The sequence below is a fragment of the Periplaneta americana genome, chromosome 7 (genome assembly GCF_040183065.1).
Source record: "Periplaneta americana isolate PAMFEO1 chromosome 7, P.americana_PAMFEO1_priV1, whole genome shotgun sequence".
Lineage (NCBI taxonomy): Eukaryota > Metazoa > Arthropoda > Insecta > Blattodea > Blattidae > Periplaneta > Periplaneta americana.
Genome location: NC_091123.1, coordinates 6,592,501 through 6,609,592, shown reverse-complemented (window position 1 = coordinate 6,609,592; position 17,092 = coordinate 6,592,501). Strand labels below are relative to the sequence as shown.

The 17,092-nt window shown below is 37.3% G+C and overlaps 1 protein-coding gene across 3 annotated transcripts in view; it reads right to left on the bottom strand.

Moving 5' to 3' along the window:
- LOC138702841 (fibrillin-2-like) overlaps positions 1 to 17,092 on the bottom strand; it is an 868,508-nt gene that overhangs the window by 226,523 nt on the left and 624,893 nt on the right. For all 3 annotated transcript variants that reach the window (XM_069830178.1, XM_069830179.1, XM_069830181.1), the window contains exon 3: positions 6,915 to 6,996. In XM_069830178.1, the coding sequence (XP_069686279.1) occupies positions 6,915 to 6,996 (82 nt within the window). The remainder of the gene's footprint in view (positions 1 to 6,914; positions 6,997 to 17,092) is intronic.

The window sequence follows — 17,092 nt, the reverse complement described above, 5'->3', positions numbered from 1 at the left end:
TGAAACATATTTTTGTTGTTACAGTTAAAATAACAAATTGAAATAGATTGAAACACAAAATAATATACGAAGTAACGCCAAAAAGATGTGAATTAAAGTCATGGTCCATGTACATAATGCCTGAAAATAGCTATTGATCCTTTGCGTGTTTGTTTTAAAATGTGTTTAATCTGTAACTACAGTCAATGTATTGATATTAGCATCTCTTTGTTGTTACCTGTTGCTTTAAAAAGAATGTGTTTAACTTGTAATTTTAAGTCAATTTTTCTATTATTCCTTTCCTGTTTACATTTGTTTTTAAATCTTTTGTATTGCCCCTACTATTTTATATATTGCCCTTCAAGAATTTCGTTATTCGTTAGTTGTAAGTCATTACTTATGTTATTATTTCAATCATTGTACTTGTTCCTGAATCACGTATGTAACTTGTAACCGTAAATCATTGCTTGTAATATCCCTTTATTACTCTTAACTGTTCCATTGTTCATGAATTAAGTATTAATTTGAAAGTGAAAGTCAAACTTTGTTATATTAATGTACTATTGATTATCTTTTTAGGTCGTGTATTTACTCTGAAACGGTTAGACATTCTTGTATATATTTTGCATTGATTATTCCTCAAACATCTCATTAATCTTTAACAGGATCCATTCTTTCATTAAGGTGCATTCTTCTACATAATTCATGTGAATTGTAACTGTGACCACTATTTTATATTATAACTTTACTATTGTTTATTGGTTATAAAATATGTATTTTGATGCCAACTATAACCCTAATATACCTCAGGGTGAAATAGGGTTTATTAAATTGGATAATAAAAAAAGTGCAAAGGACAAGGTAATGTGATACAGAAGGGTAAATTTTGTGATATTCCAGGAAACAGGTTACTTTTTTTTTGCACGCATCGTACCGTATTTTATATTATAATTTTACTATTGTACTTTATTGGCTATAAAATATGTATTTTGATGCCAACTATAACCCTAATATACCTCAGGGTGAAATAGGGTTTATTAAATTGGATAATAAGAAAACAAGTGAAGGACAAGGTAATGTGATACAGAAGGGTAAATTTTGTGATATTCCAGGAAACAGGTTACTTTTTTTTTGCACGCATCGTACCGTATTTTATATTATAATTTTACTATTGTACTTTATTGGTTATAAAATATGTATTTTGATGCCAACTATAACCCTAATATACCTCAGGGTGAAATAGGGTTTATTAAATTGGATAATAAAAAAAAGTGCAAAGGACAAGGTAATGTGATACAGAAGGGTAAATTTTGTGATATTCCAGGAAACAGGTTACTTTTTTTTTTGCACGCATCGTACCGTATTTTATATTATAATTTTACTATTGTACTTTATTGGTTATAAAATATGTATTTTGATGCCAACTATAACCCTAATATACCTCAGGGTGAAATAGGGTTTATTAAATTGGATAATAAAAAAAGTGCAAAGGACAAGGTAATGTGATACAGAAGGGTAAATTTTGTGATATTCCAGAAAACAGGTTACTTTTTTTTGCACGCATCGTACCGTATTTTATATTATAATTTTACTATTGTACTTTATTGGTTATAAAATATGTATTTTGATGCCAACTATAACTCTAATATACCTCACAGTGAAATAGGGTTTATTAAATTGGATAATAAGAAAAAGTGCAAAGGACAAGGTAATGTGATACAGAAGGGTCAATTTTGTGATATTCCAGGAAACAGGTTACTTTTTTTCTGCACGCATCGTACCGAGCAGATAGTTCTTGGAATGCCGACTATATTAAAATTATGTACAGATTTTACCAAAAGTTTAAGGACAAGCCTCTTAGGACAGCAAAGGCTTTTATCCTCCATTAATATGAACACCCTTCAGCCTGTCTCTCTCAACAACAAAATAATTCCTTTCAGTGCTACTGTAAAAAACCTCGGCATCTATTTCGATTCTAACATGAACTGGAATACCGCAAATCAGATTCCAGACGGCAGACATCTACGACACAAGGATACAAAAATTGAATGACAAATGTCTCAGTTCTGGTCGGAAATATGTTGAAATATAACTCAACAATTGCTAATACCTGTTCCAATAAAGATTTCGATTAAATTTTGTTCTGCAAATTAAGCTTTCAGGAATAACTCCCTGTAAAGTTAATTTGAATAACTTCGAGGGAAAAATTGTTCCGGGGCCGGGTATCGAACCCGGGACCTTTGGTTAAACGCTCCTACGCTCTCCCACTGAGCTACCCGGGAACTCTACCTGACACCGATCCAATTTTTCCCTCCATATCCACAGACCTCAAAGTGGGCTGACAACAGTCAAGCAACCAACATTTGAGTGCACACTAACTCTGTGTGACTTTAAAAAATTGGATCGGTGTCGGGTAGAGTTCCCGGGTAGCTCAGTGGGAGAGCGTTGGTACGTTTAACCTAATTTTGTTCTATTTCTGTAAACGGCCCCAGGGTAACTTATTTTTTACGGCCTTCGTAATTGCGCTCGAGTGGCCAAAATTTGTGTAAGCACTTCTTTTGACATTATTAAAATGATGGAAGAAAAAAAGATTATTTTTTTTTTATCTGCCCCCATGAGAATGTTTGCTTGTAAGTACAAAGGAGAATACCATATTTACCTTCTTCATTGGCATACCCAGACAAAATCGTGCCAATTAAAAGAGAGAAGCTTGACGATATACGCAAAGTAATGCATTACATACCACACGAATATCAAGAATTTTACAATAATATTCTTCAGTGGCCTATTGTGGGAAAAATAAGTTAATCAATATGCTGAACTTATGTATTAAGTACAAAGTAGGCCTATGCATATATTAGCCTATATCCCTAATTTTACAAATAAACTTTAGTTGAACTGAAATTATTATACTACAATTTTGATTCCTTGCAGTAACAGCACATGTCAAGCTATATATATAGATCTATTCCATTAACAATTCATTACATTCCAATAAATTTGGTATAAAACGACACATCTATTAGGCTTCTGTCTGAAGAAGGCAGTACTATAACCAATGATTTGGTCTACCACCAGTAATACCGTTTTTTGTGTCTACTTACTTACTTACTGGCTTTTAAGGAACCCGGAGGTTCATTGCCGCCCTCACATAATCCCGCCATCGGTCCCTATCCTGAGCAAGATTAATCCAGTCCCTACCATCATATCCCATCTCCCTCAAATCCAATTTAATATTATCTTCCCATTTACGTCTCGGCGTCCCCAAAGGTCTTTTCCCCTCTGGCCTCCCAACTAACACTCTATATGCATTTCTGGATTCGCCCATACGTGCTACATGCCCTGCCCATCTGAAACGTCTGGATTTAATGTTCCTAATTATGTCAGGTGAAGGATACAATGCGTGCAACTCTGCGTTATGTAACTTTCTCCATTCTCCTGTAACTTCATCTCTCTTAGCCCCAAATATTTTCCTAAGAACCTTATTCTCAAAAACCCTCAATCTCTGTTCCTCTCTCAAAGTGAGAGTCCAAGTTTCACAGCCATACAGAACAACCGGTAATATAACTGTTTTATAAATTCCAACTTTCAGATTTTTTGACAGCAGACTGGATGATAAAAGCTTCTCAACCGAATAAAAGCAGGCATTTCCCATATTTATTCTGCGTTTAATTTCCTCCCGAGTGTCATTTATATTTGTCACTGTTGCTCCAAGATATTTAAATTTTTCCACCTCTTCGAAGGATAAATCTCCAACTTTTATAGTTCCTTTTTTCTTTAAGTTGGTTATTTTACGACGCTTTATCAACAGTTTTGGTTATTTAGCGTCTGAATGAGATGAAGGTGAAATGAGTCCGGGGTCCAACACCGTAAGTTACCCAGCATTTGCTCATATTGAGTTGAGGGAAAACCCAGGAAAAAACCTCAACCAGGTAACTTGTCCCAACCGGGAATCGAACCCGGGCCACCTGGTTTCGCGGCTAGACGTGCTAACCGTTACTCCACAGGCGTGGACTTTATAGTTCCATTTCGTACAATATTCTGATCACGAGACATAATCATATACTTAGTCTTTTCGGGATTTACTTCCAATCCTATCTCTTTACTTGCTTCAAGTAGAATTTCCGCGTTTTCCCTAATCGTTTGTGGATTTTCTCCTAACATATTCACGTCATCCGCATAGACAAGAAGCTGATGTAACCCGTTCAATTCCAAGACATCTGTGTTATCCTGAACTTTCCTAATGGCATATTCTAGAGTGAAGTTAAAAAGTAAAGGTGATAGTGCATCTCCCTGCTTTAGCCCGCAGTGAATTGGAAAAGCATCAGATAGAAACTGACCTATACGTACTCTGCTGTAAGTTTCACTGAGACACATTTTAATTAATCGAACTAGTTTTTGTGTCTACTGAAAAATTTTATTCTATTTTTATCTTATTTTAACTTGTATTTATTTGTAATTCATTGTATTTCATTTATATTTAGTGTGTATAAATCAAATTTATAAATAAACAAACTTCTAATATCTAATAGAAGAAATCGGTGTACAGAAACAAATAGAAAGAAATATGAAAAACCACTTGTGTAGTATGAGTGTGCATTTCGATGAAAATATCGGAGTACGTATATTTTATTCTGCATCACAATATTTTCTTTTTATACGTTGTAGAATGAGAATGTAAGTTATTGTACTTAGTAAAGTAATGACAAAAACAAATTAAAAGCAAAGAAACCTGATTCCAAATTTCCAGTGTTAGCATGCTGTCCATTTTGTTAATGCTATCTTTTGAAGACGAAATATTTCTTTGTGTCGAACACAGAAACACGGGGGAGGACATAAGGTGACTCATATGGAGTTTCTTTCACATACGTCCCGTACACACGACGCGAAAGAGCCAAAGTAAGAGAGGAGTGTCTGTATTGTAAATCCATCCGGCTAGTTTACAGAGTTTGTGAAGGCTTTTGACAATTATGTTGATGTCGAGAGCCAGCTGGCTGTATTCCTTTAAAGTGCATGCATGCTTGCACCGTGTATTTGTGATGCAGATGAATCACTGGGAGTTCGTGAAGGTGAATGCCACCGGCGGGCTGTGCCCCTCTCCTACACACGCCGGGATGCATGTGGAAATATAATTAAAAAACGGAGATGATCACACTGTTTTGGTTGACTCACAGGAGTCTGACACGACACGGCCCCTGGCAACCTGCGTCATAAGAAATAACTGAAACTTATTCACTTGTAGCAATAATAATAATAATAATAATAATAATAATAATAATAATAATAATAATAATAATAATAATAATAATAGTTATTCATAGATTTCAAAAAGGCATATGACTCGGTTAAGAGAGAAGTTTAATATAATATTCTTATTGAATTTGTTATTCCCAAGAAACTAGTTCGATTAATTAAAATGTGTCTCAGTGAAACGTACAGCAGAGTCCGTATAGGCCAGATTCTGTTAGATGCGTTTCCAATTCACTGTGGGCTGAAGCAAGGAGATGCACTATCACCTTTACTTTTTAACTTTGCTCTAGAGTATGCCATTAGGAAAGTCCAGGATAACAGAGAGGGTTTTGAATTGAACGGGTTACATCAGCTGCTTGTCTATGCGGATGACGTGAATATCTTAGAAGAAAAACCACAAAGGATTAGGGAAAATACGGGAATTTTACTTGAAGCAAGTAAAGAGATAGGTTTGGAAGTAAATCCCGAAAAGACAAAGTATATGATTATGTCTCGTGACGAGAATATTGTACGAAATGGAAATATAAAAATTGGAAATTTATCTTTTGAAGAGGTGGAAAAATTCAAATACCTGGGAGTAACAGTAACAAATATAAATGATACTCGGGAGGAAATTAAACACAGAATACATATGGGAAATGCCTGTTATTATTCGGTTGAGAAGCTTTTATCATCCAGTCTCCTGTCCAAAAATCTGAAAGTTAGAATTTATAAAACAGTTATATTACCGGTTGTTCTTTATAGTTGTGAAACTTGGACTCTCTCTTAGAGAGAGGAACATAGGTTAAAGGTGTTCGAGAATAAGGCGCTTAGAAAAATATTTGGGGCTAAGAGGGATGAAGTTACAGGAGAATGGAGAAAGTTACACAACGCAGAACTGCACGCATTGTATTCTTCTTCGACATAATTGGGAAAATTAAATCCATGAATTTGAGATGGGCAGGGCATGTAACACTTATGGGTGAATCTAGAAATGCGTATAGAGTGTTAGTTGGGAGGCCTGAGGGAAAACGACTTTTGACGAGACTGAGACATAGATCGGAGGATAATATTAAAATGTATTTGAGAGGGGTGGGATATGATGGTAGAGACTGGATTAATCTTGCTCAGGATAGGGACCGATGGCGAGCTTATTTGAGGGCGGCAATGGACCTTCGGGATCTGTAAAAGCCATTTGTAATTATTGTATTGCACTTAGAGGGGGTTCAATCAATCCTTCGGGATCGTTTGTGCTGCTCCTTGCATTAATCTCCTAATAATCCTGACCCATTAAAGAATGACATATTGTTCTTAAGGACGACATGAGAAAGATCGCTAATTTTCGAAAGTGATTTCCAAAATAGTGACCTCTCAGTTTCGGCAGGTAATAAGCTACACGCTACAGAAAGAAATGAGGCAGTGCGGAGAATGGGAAATCCTTCCCTTACAAGAAGGGATCTCGAATATGGCCGTGCTTCTGTCACATAAAATAATCCTGCCTCTAAAAGAGACATGGGAAGAATTGACTCGAAGTCTGTTTCTCGTCCTCTCAGTTAATTCTTTTGAGGAAAGTCGTTTTCTCGGGGCCAGCATCTTGTTAGACTCCAGAGGCCTTTGACGGACAATGTTGGAAACTGAATTTAAGTCAGTACCTACTTACAGTTTATACGACGGGGTTTTAAATGTAAAAATGGGAGATCACTCACCTCAGAGAAGTGTCCGTTGGTTCACCCGTCAGATGAGTCTGGTCGTCTTCGGGAAATATGACTGTCATCTGGTGTGCCGAATCTGTAAAGAAGTAGATGCAGCCTGTTACTATGGCAACTGTATTGTAATCAAGTGTAAATTTTCTGTCGTGTTCAAGCAAGTAACACGTTGAGTAGAATTTGGTTTTCCAGCCGTGAGTTGAGAGATTAACATTTCAACCGATGGAGCTTTCCTATTGTGACACTGTTTTGCTTGCATTTATATGAATTGAGTTTGTAATGTATTTCCGCTACTAAGGGTATGAGTGAGATGTGATGGGACTATTGTTAGCGTTTTGTGTTCAAATTGTATTGTTTTAATGTGGTGATGAGATTATGTTATTACCAGAGACCGGAAGTTTAGACATTATGAATCATTAAAATAGGCAGGAAAAAGGAATCATGAATAGCTAAAATAGGCAGGCAAAAATGAATCATAAATAGCTAAAACAGGCAGGCAAAAAGGCATTATAAATAGCTAAAATACGCAATAAAAGGCAATTACAAAAACCTTGCACTAGACCCACAACCTTGCACTTTCCACAAAGGGATTCGGCAGCAAGAAAATCTTTACATAAGTCGAACGCAAATTGAGATTTTCGACTCGATGTTGCAATTACTGTTGGAAGGAAAGAAATCTTCTTCCCGGTAGCCTTGGAAAGTGCATTTTTGTGTTTGGTTGTACTGATATGTTGCGATATGAAATATTTACAACAACGTGCAATGAAAACTGAAAGAAAAATAACCGTTAAAAATAACGTCAGACCCGCACTCATTGTTGCCTTGTCAAATAAACACAAGCGATAATTAAAACGCTTACTGTTATACATTTTTGCACGGCAGCACTCATTGTTGCAAATAGAATATGAACTGACTGAAAGACAATAATATACATTCGGTGAAGTCACTTTCATTGTAGCGGTTATAGAAATAAATTAAAATATACCTGCAGGCAATTTTTTTATAATGAATTAATAAATAATAGATAAATAATCAAATAAAGGCAAAAAAGCATTTCTTTTGTAAATTAGGCATTTATATTAAAAAAGGCAGAAAAGGGCAACATAAAACTGTGACGTTTCAGTCACAAAGGTATAATTCGTACAGATTTACTTCCAAAATGAAGATATATTTAACACATTTAAAAAGGCATCCTGCCAAAGTTCCGGTCTGTGGTTATTACAGACAGTGCGTTTTAAAAGTCACGCATATATTCTGCTACAGCTAAATAGATATGTTTTTCGAAAAACGCTCGGACACGTCAAACGGTATATTAAAAAAACCTTTTTTTCACAAAAACAAACATTTTTTATGTAATTGTTGTGCGAGTTGTGACATCATCAGAAATATTTTCAAGTGACAACCTGTATTTTTCTGTATACCATCTGGAAGATTTTATCATTTTCCATGGTTACACAAGCTATCATTTGTTAAGATTATGTATGCGATTTTTAACCCTAAGTCCAAATACGATATTTTATTCATTTTTCAAATTTTCAGCCAAAAAACTTGGTCCTGTCTATGGCGAATCCTCAGCCTCATCTCGCTGTCATCGATTCAATCGACGCTAAATAACCCAGTAGTTGATACAGCGTCGTTAAATAACCAAGTAAAAACTCAGCAGTGGGATTCGAACCCAGTCACGAGTTCTGCTGTCTAATCTGTTACTGAGCTTGTGATTGGTTTTATGAAATTAATCGGAGGGAAAATCTGTCAAAGGGAATTTCTAGTAGAGGTAAGGGAATTTTTCGCAGAAGCACTTACCGTCACTAGGTTGAAGCGTGACGTTTCGTATGAAATGCAATAGACAGAAAGGACGGATGTGCCGTACATGTAGTTTAATTGATTGCAGCTCAAGTGCGGCGTGCATGAGGGCCGCAAACCGATGCGATGTGTCCACATTGCGCAAGCAAACGGCAACCCTTTAGACATGCCTGATAAGCGGTTCAGTGGTACGGCACTTATCCGACAATTAAATTACATTAAATCCGTGGCGTGACAACCCACGAAGGGCCAAGGTCAACCAGCCGGCTGGTGGCCTCACGTACACATGCCTCAGCAGAGGTGAACGATCATTCAATCAACAGACGGGCTATTCCATATGAAATTGATAAGTAAAAAACCTCGCATTTTTTTAATACTCTAATTTTTTCCCTGTTTATACAAGGTGCTGAGGAGAGTGCATTTTCAAAAATATACTACCGAAGGTCAAACGGTTTTCGTACTATTGAGCGACAAATTTAGCGTATTTTATAAAAAAACAAGCCTCTTTTAGCGCTCAGAACTCTGGAACCATTTACTGCAGAACATTGAACGGGAGCTCATTTTGAAGCTGACATTTGGTAGGTTATGATAAGAATTAATCCTTATTTTTATTGTATACAGAGAGACAGATAATCTGATTTTACTTACTTTTAGGCTTTTTGCCAATTTGTGAAAATGTAAAAAATATTGAGAAAAAACCTCGCATTATTAAGAGGGATTCGGCATTGTTTGCTTAGTGGCTCGGCAATAAGTTTCGAGGGTATTAAATAAATTATTTTCACACGCCCAGACTTGAACGACGCAGTACCCCACACACTGGCCGAGAGCTGAAGATAAGCGAGCATTGGGCGTCATTTTACTCCAGTGTTTATGAAAACTTGTGGTAAAGTTAGCCCAGCCATGACTGCTAGACGACACATCACTTGTTTGCCTCCTGGCCTTGCTTGTCTCGACTACCTACAGTCAGCTGGTTAGTTCACGCGCGTACTATTTATTTTCTTTATTTGATATTTTCAATACTTTCTTATCAACGGCGCACCAGTAAAAAATGTGTGTTTATTTGTACTTTCAATGCGGAATCTAACCATATATTTTGAAGGCGTCTTAATGAAGAGAAATCTAAATTTCTCCATTTCAATAAAATGTAAGAAAAACTGTTTACATGTCAATATAAACTATAATTTCTCAGCATCAAAATAAACCATGATTTTATCATTGGATGAAAGGGTTTCGGAGCCACAACAGTTTAAACTTGCTAATTTTATGAAAATACGATAAATTTAAATATTTTAAATTTAAACACTATGAAGTTCTGATGCCTCAAACTTTGCACAGAGCATTGTATCACAGTTCTCTACGTACAGAAAAAGTTTCATTGTATTTAAAAATTGCAAGGTCAATTTTCTCTATATTTCGGTCGATTTGAGATGGAATAGTCCAGACGCACCGTGTGGTCATCACGATAACCCCCCCAGTCGTTACAGCTGGCTTCTTAAACCGGATTTCACTACCTATTGTAGCTCACCAAACTCATCACGTTGCTGGGTGGGCACCGGTCCCATACACTGACCGAAATTTCATGAGGAAAATTATCTAACAATATGGAAGAAAATAACAGTCTGAGAACTAAGATGTTTATGCGAATTTTTGGCACTCGAGCGCAATTATGAGAAGCCTTCCAGAAAGTAAGCTTTCCTGGGGCCGTTTACAGAAAGAAAACACAATTTCATGAAAAGATTTATTGAAACAGATACAGCAATTGTTGAGCTGTTTTTCAACATATTCCCAACCGGAAATGAGTCATGGCATATGTCACTGTTGATAGTGATTCGTCCGTCGGACGGGGACGTTAAGCCTGCCGGCCCCCTTGGTGCTATTCGACAGGAGTAGGCTACGTGCCGGCACCGGGTTTCCCCTTCTCCCTTCTTCATCTTCATCATCATCACTCAGTCCAGACACTACACTTTGTCGACGTGGTTGGCGAGTTGGTATAGCGCTGGCCTTCTATGCCCAAGGTTGCGGGTTCGATCCCGGGCCAGGTCGATGGCATTTAAGTGTGCTTAAATGCGACAGGCTCATGTTAGTAGATTTACTGGCATGTAAAAGAACTCCTGCGGGACAAAATTCCGGCACATCCGGCGACGCTGATATAACCTCTGCAGTTGCGAGCGTCGTTAAATAAATCATAGCATTTAACACTACACTTACACGAACACTTACACGTACACTCACCCTAGTACACTACATAACTGTCCACAGATACACATCATGTACAGTGTGACCCGCCGAAGTGGTGTACAACTAGAAAATGGGTCACAGTTCTGCCATCTATCCGCAGTATGCGGAACCCGAATCACACAAGTGAAGTGGGTAGGCATTGGATACACACACACAGGATCAAATTCCTAAAGTGGTGTAATTTGTAACAATTTTTGTGATAAGTGTGTAAGAATGATGTAATTTTTAGTTAAAAATTGGAAAACAAAATCTATACAAAGCAGTTAACACCACATTTTTAGCTTCAGAACACTAGCCAATTAAGGAATCGATACTTCTGAATAGTTCATTCTCCATTTGTAATATTCTTTTACTCCATGTTGAATCCCACACAACACAAACATGCTGCATTCAGGACAATGGTACACAGATTACTCAACATACCCATGAGCCAACAACACTACAATGAAGAAGTGAACACAATCAAATACATAGCACAAGAAAACGGTTACAACCCAAACATAATAGACAACATCATAAGGAAGATAAAACAAAAACTCAACAAACACAAAAACACACAAAACACAACACAAACACAAGAACACAAGAAATACATCACACTAACATACGAAAACAAAAACACACACAAGATCGCATCCTCATTCAGAAAACAGAAATACAACATAACATACAGAACAGAAAACACACAAACAACACAAACGAATAAATACAACCACACAGGCGTATACAAACTCACATGCAACAGTTGCGACAGTTTCTACATTGGACAGACAGGCAGATCATTCCAAACTCGATACAAAGAACACATTAAAGCAATAACCAGAGGACACAATACATCTACATATGCCGAACCCATAACCAATGCTAACCACACATACAATAACATAAATACAGACATGGAAATCCTACAATACAACCAAAAAAAAAAAAACAAAAACTCAACACACTAGAACAATATGAAATATACAGACACACTAAAACACATCCTAATCAAATTCTCAACACACAGATCAATTTCAGAACACACACACTATTTGACACCACATTTCAACACTTTTCAACAATCGAACGCATCTACACAACGGGCAGCGATGTTCGAGATGACGCCGAGATCTAGTAGGTTCTGAGGATGGTGTGAAGAAGCACCGAAACAGCTGTAAGCTGCACATGCTTACACAGTTAAGATCGCCATTTAATCAATTATTCTTATTCTTTTACTCTTAAAACTGAAGAAAAATGGTATTTTACAAAACAACTTCAAATTAGTGTGACTCTGAAAATATTGTTTATATGACTTTTTTTTTTTTTTGCTCAAACTATCTTCGTTAATAAGCTCCGTAAGTGACTGTAAATCTTCTTGAATCACCCTGTGTACGAGAGTAGTGAGAAGTAGAAGAAAAGAAAATGTTGTTGAGAAAAGATCGAAATTTAAAGAAGGGACAATAAAGTGTATAAAAAGTAATGTAAAAGGAGTGAAGAAAACTAAGAAAAAGAGAAAGAAGAAGAGGTAAAAGAAGGAAGGATAGCAAGTTAGGAAGTGTACGACATGGAAAGATGCAAGAAGCGGAAGTTTTAGCTAGACTGCGAATGAATGGAAGGAACGCTGCGTCGGAGTGAACTTCCTGACAAGCAAAAACAAAAGAGGGAACACCCACGCAAGCTTTGGCAGGCGATCCATCCTGCGCGCCACTTAGCAGTTAATTGTATGTATCCTTATGCGGCACCCGTAGTAAATCCACGTAATAACAGCCGTCCGGGCACACTCTGTAATTAACATTAGTCTTACTGGGTTTAATTTGGGACGATTCTTCTTCTTTTTGTGCGCGTCAGATACCTTCACGAAGTCCTTCTTAAAACTCAATTATGCTGAATGAAGAGCCGGATTATGCTCGTAAATTTATAAGCGGCGCTCAGTAGCATATTAAAACGCGATCAAACTGGGAATTTGTATTTTATTATTTAATAGCCGAACTCGGCAACACGTGGCTCGCGAACCCCTCTTTTCCCCAGATTATTCAACTTTTATATTGAAGAGGTTATAAGAGAGTGACCCTGCATTCTAAACAACCACCGCAGTGGACCAGGGTAGTGAGCGGGACTTGCGCTCTTGGGACCTGGGTTCAATTCCACTTGTGCAGGCTGTTTACTTTGTTGGCTCTTCCCGACTGTAAGGAGTAATCCAATGACATCCTCAGATACATCCAGCGATGTCAAGGTCAAGAGCACGCACTGTTCTCCAACCAGGAGATCAACCGTGAAAGGAATGTGCTTACTATTGCCTCATCTATTGGAACGAAGTAGATAGATAATATTACCGTTATAACCCCAGTTTAAAAACCATGCGCTCTCCTGCATATGTTATTTCCTGTATGAAGAGATTAGAAGACCAGGAGATTAACTGTGATCTAATTTTATAACTAGGGTAATATCAATATGCCTGTATCAATGTTATGGTTTGTGCTGTAAGAGCTAGCCAATAGAGATAAGAGTACCCATGTGTGTGACCTTATGACAACATTCATTCACAGCATTACCCTCCTTCGTCTCATCAGGCGGAGACTTTCTCGTGGTTGGAGCACATTAGACGGTTCTGCGTGCGATCAAGCACAGACTGGTTGCAATGACAATATTCTGCAGGCAGCAGGGGCAGGGCATAGTTGCAGGAGATAAAAAAGGGTCTCTGTTTTGTGGGCACAGTTGCGCCCCGTTCCTATCAGGTAGAGAAAAGGGGCATGGCATAGTTGCGCCCCGATGAAATATGTAGAGAAAAAACACTACGGAAACTCGAGGCTCATAATCAACCAACAATATTGATTTCTTATCGATTTAATATTCATTATCGATACCGTTAAAATGAACACCATGATGTTGGCAGTACTTTATTAACTGTTTTTCTACTGTTCATGCAGTGATTATCGATAGTCTACCGTAAAAATGAACACCATGAAGTTGGCAGTACTTTATTAACTGTTTTTCTACTGTTCATGCAGTGATTATCGATAGTCTACCGTAAAAATGAACACCATGAAGTTGGCAGTACTTTATTAACTGTTTTTCTACTGTTCATGCGGTGATTATCGATAGTCTACCGTTAAAATGAACACCATGAAGTTGGCAGTACATTAACTGTTTTTCTGCTGTTCATGCAGTGATTATCGATTGCCTACCGTAAAAATGAGCACCATGAAGTTGGCAGTACTTTATTAACTGTTTTTCTACTGTTCATGCAGTGATTATCGATTGCCTACCGTAAAACTGAACACCATGAAGTTGGCAGTACTTTATTAACTGTTTTTCTGCTGTTCATGCAGTGATTATCGATTGCCTACCGTAAAAATGAGCACCATGAAGTTGGCAGTACTTTATTAATTGTTTTTCTACTGTTCATGCAGTGATTATCGATTGCCTACCGTAAAAATGAGCACCATGAAGTTGGCAGTACTTTATTAACCGTTTGTCTACTGTTCATGCAGTGATTATCGATTGTCTACCGTAAAAATGAGCACCATGAAGTTGGCAGTACTTTATTAACTGTTTTTCTACTGTTCATGCAGTGATTATCGATAGTCTACCGTAAAAATGAACACCATGAAGTTGGCAGTAATTTATTAACTGTTTTTCTACTGTTTGTGCAGTGATTGTCGATAGCCTACCGTTAAAATGAACACCATGAAGTTGGCAGTAATTTATTAACTGTTTTTCTACTGTTTATGCAGTGATTGTCGATAGCCTACCGTTAAAATGAACACCATGAAGTTGGCAGTAATTTATTAACTGTTTTTCTACTGTTTATGCAGTGATTGTCGATAGCCTACCGTTAAAATGAACACCATGAAGTTGGCAGTACTTTATTAACTGTTTTGCTACTGTTTATGCAGTGATTGTCGGGAGCCTACCGTTAAAATGAACACCATGAAGTTGGCAGTAATTTATTAACTGTTTTTCTACTGTTAATGCAGTGATTGTCGATAGCCTACCGTTAAAATGAACACCATGAAGTTGGCAGTAATTTATTAACTGTTTTTCTACTGTTTATGCAGTGATTGTCGATAGCCTACCGTTAAAATGAACACCATGAAGTTGGCGGTACTTTATTAACTGTTTTTCTACTGTTTATGCAGTGATTGTCGATAGCCTACCGTTAAAATGAACACCATGAAGTTGGCGGTACTTTATTAACTGTTTTTCTACTGTTTATGCAGTGCTTGTCGATAGCCTACCGTTAAAATGAACACCATGAAGTTGGCGGTACTTTATTAACTGTTTTTCTACTGTTTATGCAGTGATTGTCGATAGCCTACCGTTAAAATGAACACCATGAAGTTGACAATATTTTATTAACTGTTTTTCTACTGTTTATGCAGTGCTTGTCGATAGCCTACCGTTAAAATGAACACCATGGAGTTGGCAGTACTTTATTAACCGACATATTCAAATGAGTGAGCCGTTGGAATAGGGGCCTTAGCAGCTTGACATTTTATTAGTGATTTTCACACCGTCTGTGGCGTATAGTGAGGTTAATTTAAAATGAATGTTAAGTTTAGTGAAAAGGGTGAAGAGTTAATAATTCACAATGGTTCTAAGTTTCAATTTTCGAAACCCTGTACCGTAGGGTTAAGATATCGGTGTACAAACAAAAATGCAGTTCATTTATTGTGTGTGATCGATGAAAAAGTGTTATTTTAAATAGCAAAATTGATCATATGCTAGGCCTACCTGATTTCAATGCAGCTATCACTGTAATATTTTAAAGTAATTTATTTATTTTATGACAATCATTTTCGTGTGTACTATGTCCATCGGGGCGCAACTATGCCATGTCCATTCTGCTACCTGATTATTTCGGGGCGCAACTATGCCATACCGGGCAGCAGCAGAGAATAAGAAGGGGTGAGCAAAGTGAACTCTATTGGCCTATCACTGCAAGATGAATTGAACTGTTTTTAAATAATAGATAACGTGTTACATTCATACAAGACAACAAGAAATCAGAACATGTTTTGTAGAGTATATCTCTCTAATAAATGCAATGAATTATAAAATAATAGGCTGCAATAAATAATAAACATAAACATAAACAGCTTCAAATACTTGGGGTGTACTATAAGCAGTAACATGAGCTGCTGCCAGGAAGTCAAAAGGAGGATAGCAATGGCAAAGGAAGCTTTTAATAGACAAAAGAACATCTTATGCAGAACTCTGGAGAAAAATTAAGGGCAGTATTCATAGACATTTTTAGCGCGGGCTTCCGGTGGATGATCAGCGTTTTTCGTATTCATAAACCAGTGTCAGCGATAGGATATGATTTGAGTTCTGTGCAAGTAACCAGTGGATAGCCGGGGCTAGCTTAGTACGCTCGTAGCGCGTGCTGCGAAATGTCTATGAATAGCAACCTAAGAGACTAGTGAAGTGCTTTGTGTGGAGTGTGGCATTACATGGGGCAGAAACATGGACATTACAACGAAGTGAAGAGAAGCGAATAAAAACACTTGAAATGTGGATACGGAGAAAAATGGAGCGTGTGAAATGGACAGACAGAATAAGAAATGAAGCTGTGCTGGAAAGAGTGGGTGAAGAAAGAATGATGCTGAAACTGATCAGGAAGAGGGAAAGGAATTGTTTGGATCAGTGGCTGAGAAGAAACTGCCTACTGAAGGATGCACTGGAAGGAATGGTGAATGGCAGAAGAGTTCGGGGTAGAAGAAGATATCAGATGATAGACGACATAAAGATATATGGATCATATAAGGAGACAAAAGGAAGGCAGAAAGTAGGTCTGACAAGGGGTTAGTCGCTGCTGTTGCTGCTGATGATTTTTATGATTATGAAGATTATAGTGGGTTGGGTTTACAACTTTCTACTGTTGGTCATATTGCTCAAGTCTTTACAAAATGCCTGCGACTTCTAGTTGGCAATCCAAGCATGTATACAAAGCTCCACTTTAAAAGTTGCCATGACGACCGTGCTGGGGGATTTACAAAATATTTCCTTTATGGAAATCAGCCCTTTAAATATTTAGCACAATAATCCCCGCCACAAAGAAAGAAGAGGCAGAGAAAACTCTTAAGAAGTTATAATAGGACAAGTAGTACTCTGAAGAAACACTTCTGAAAGCAAATTAGGAAGGAGGGGAAGCA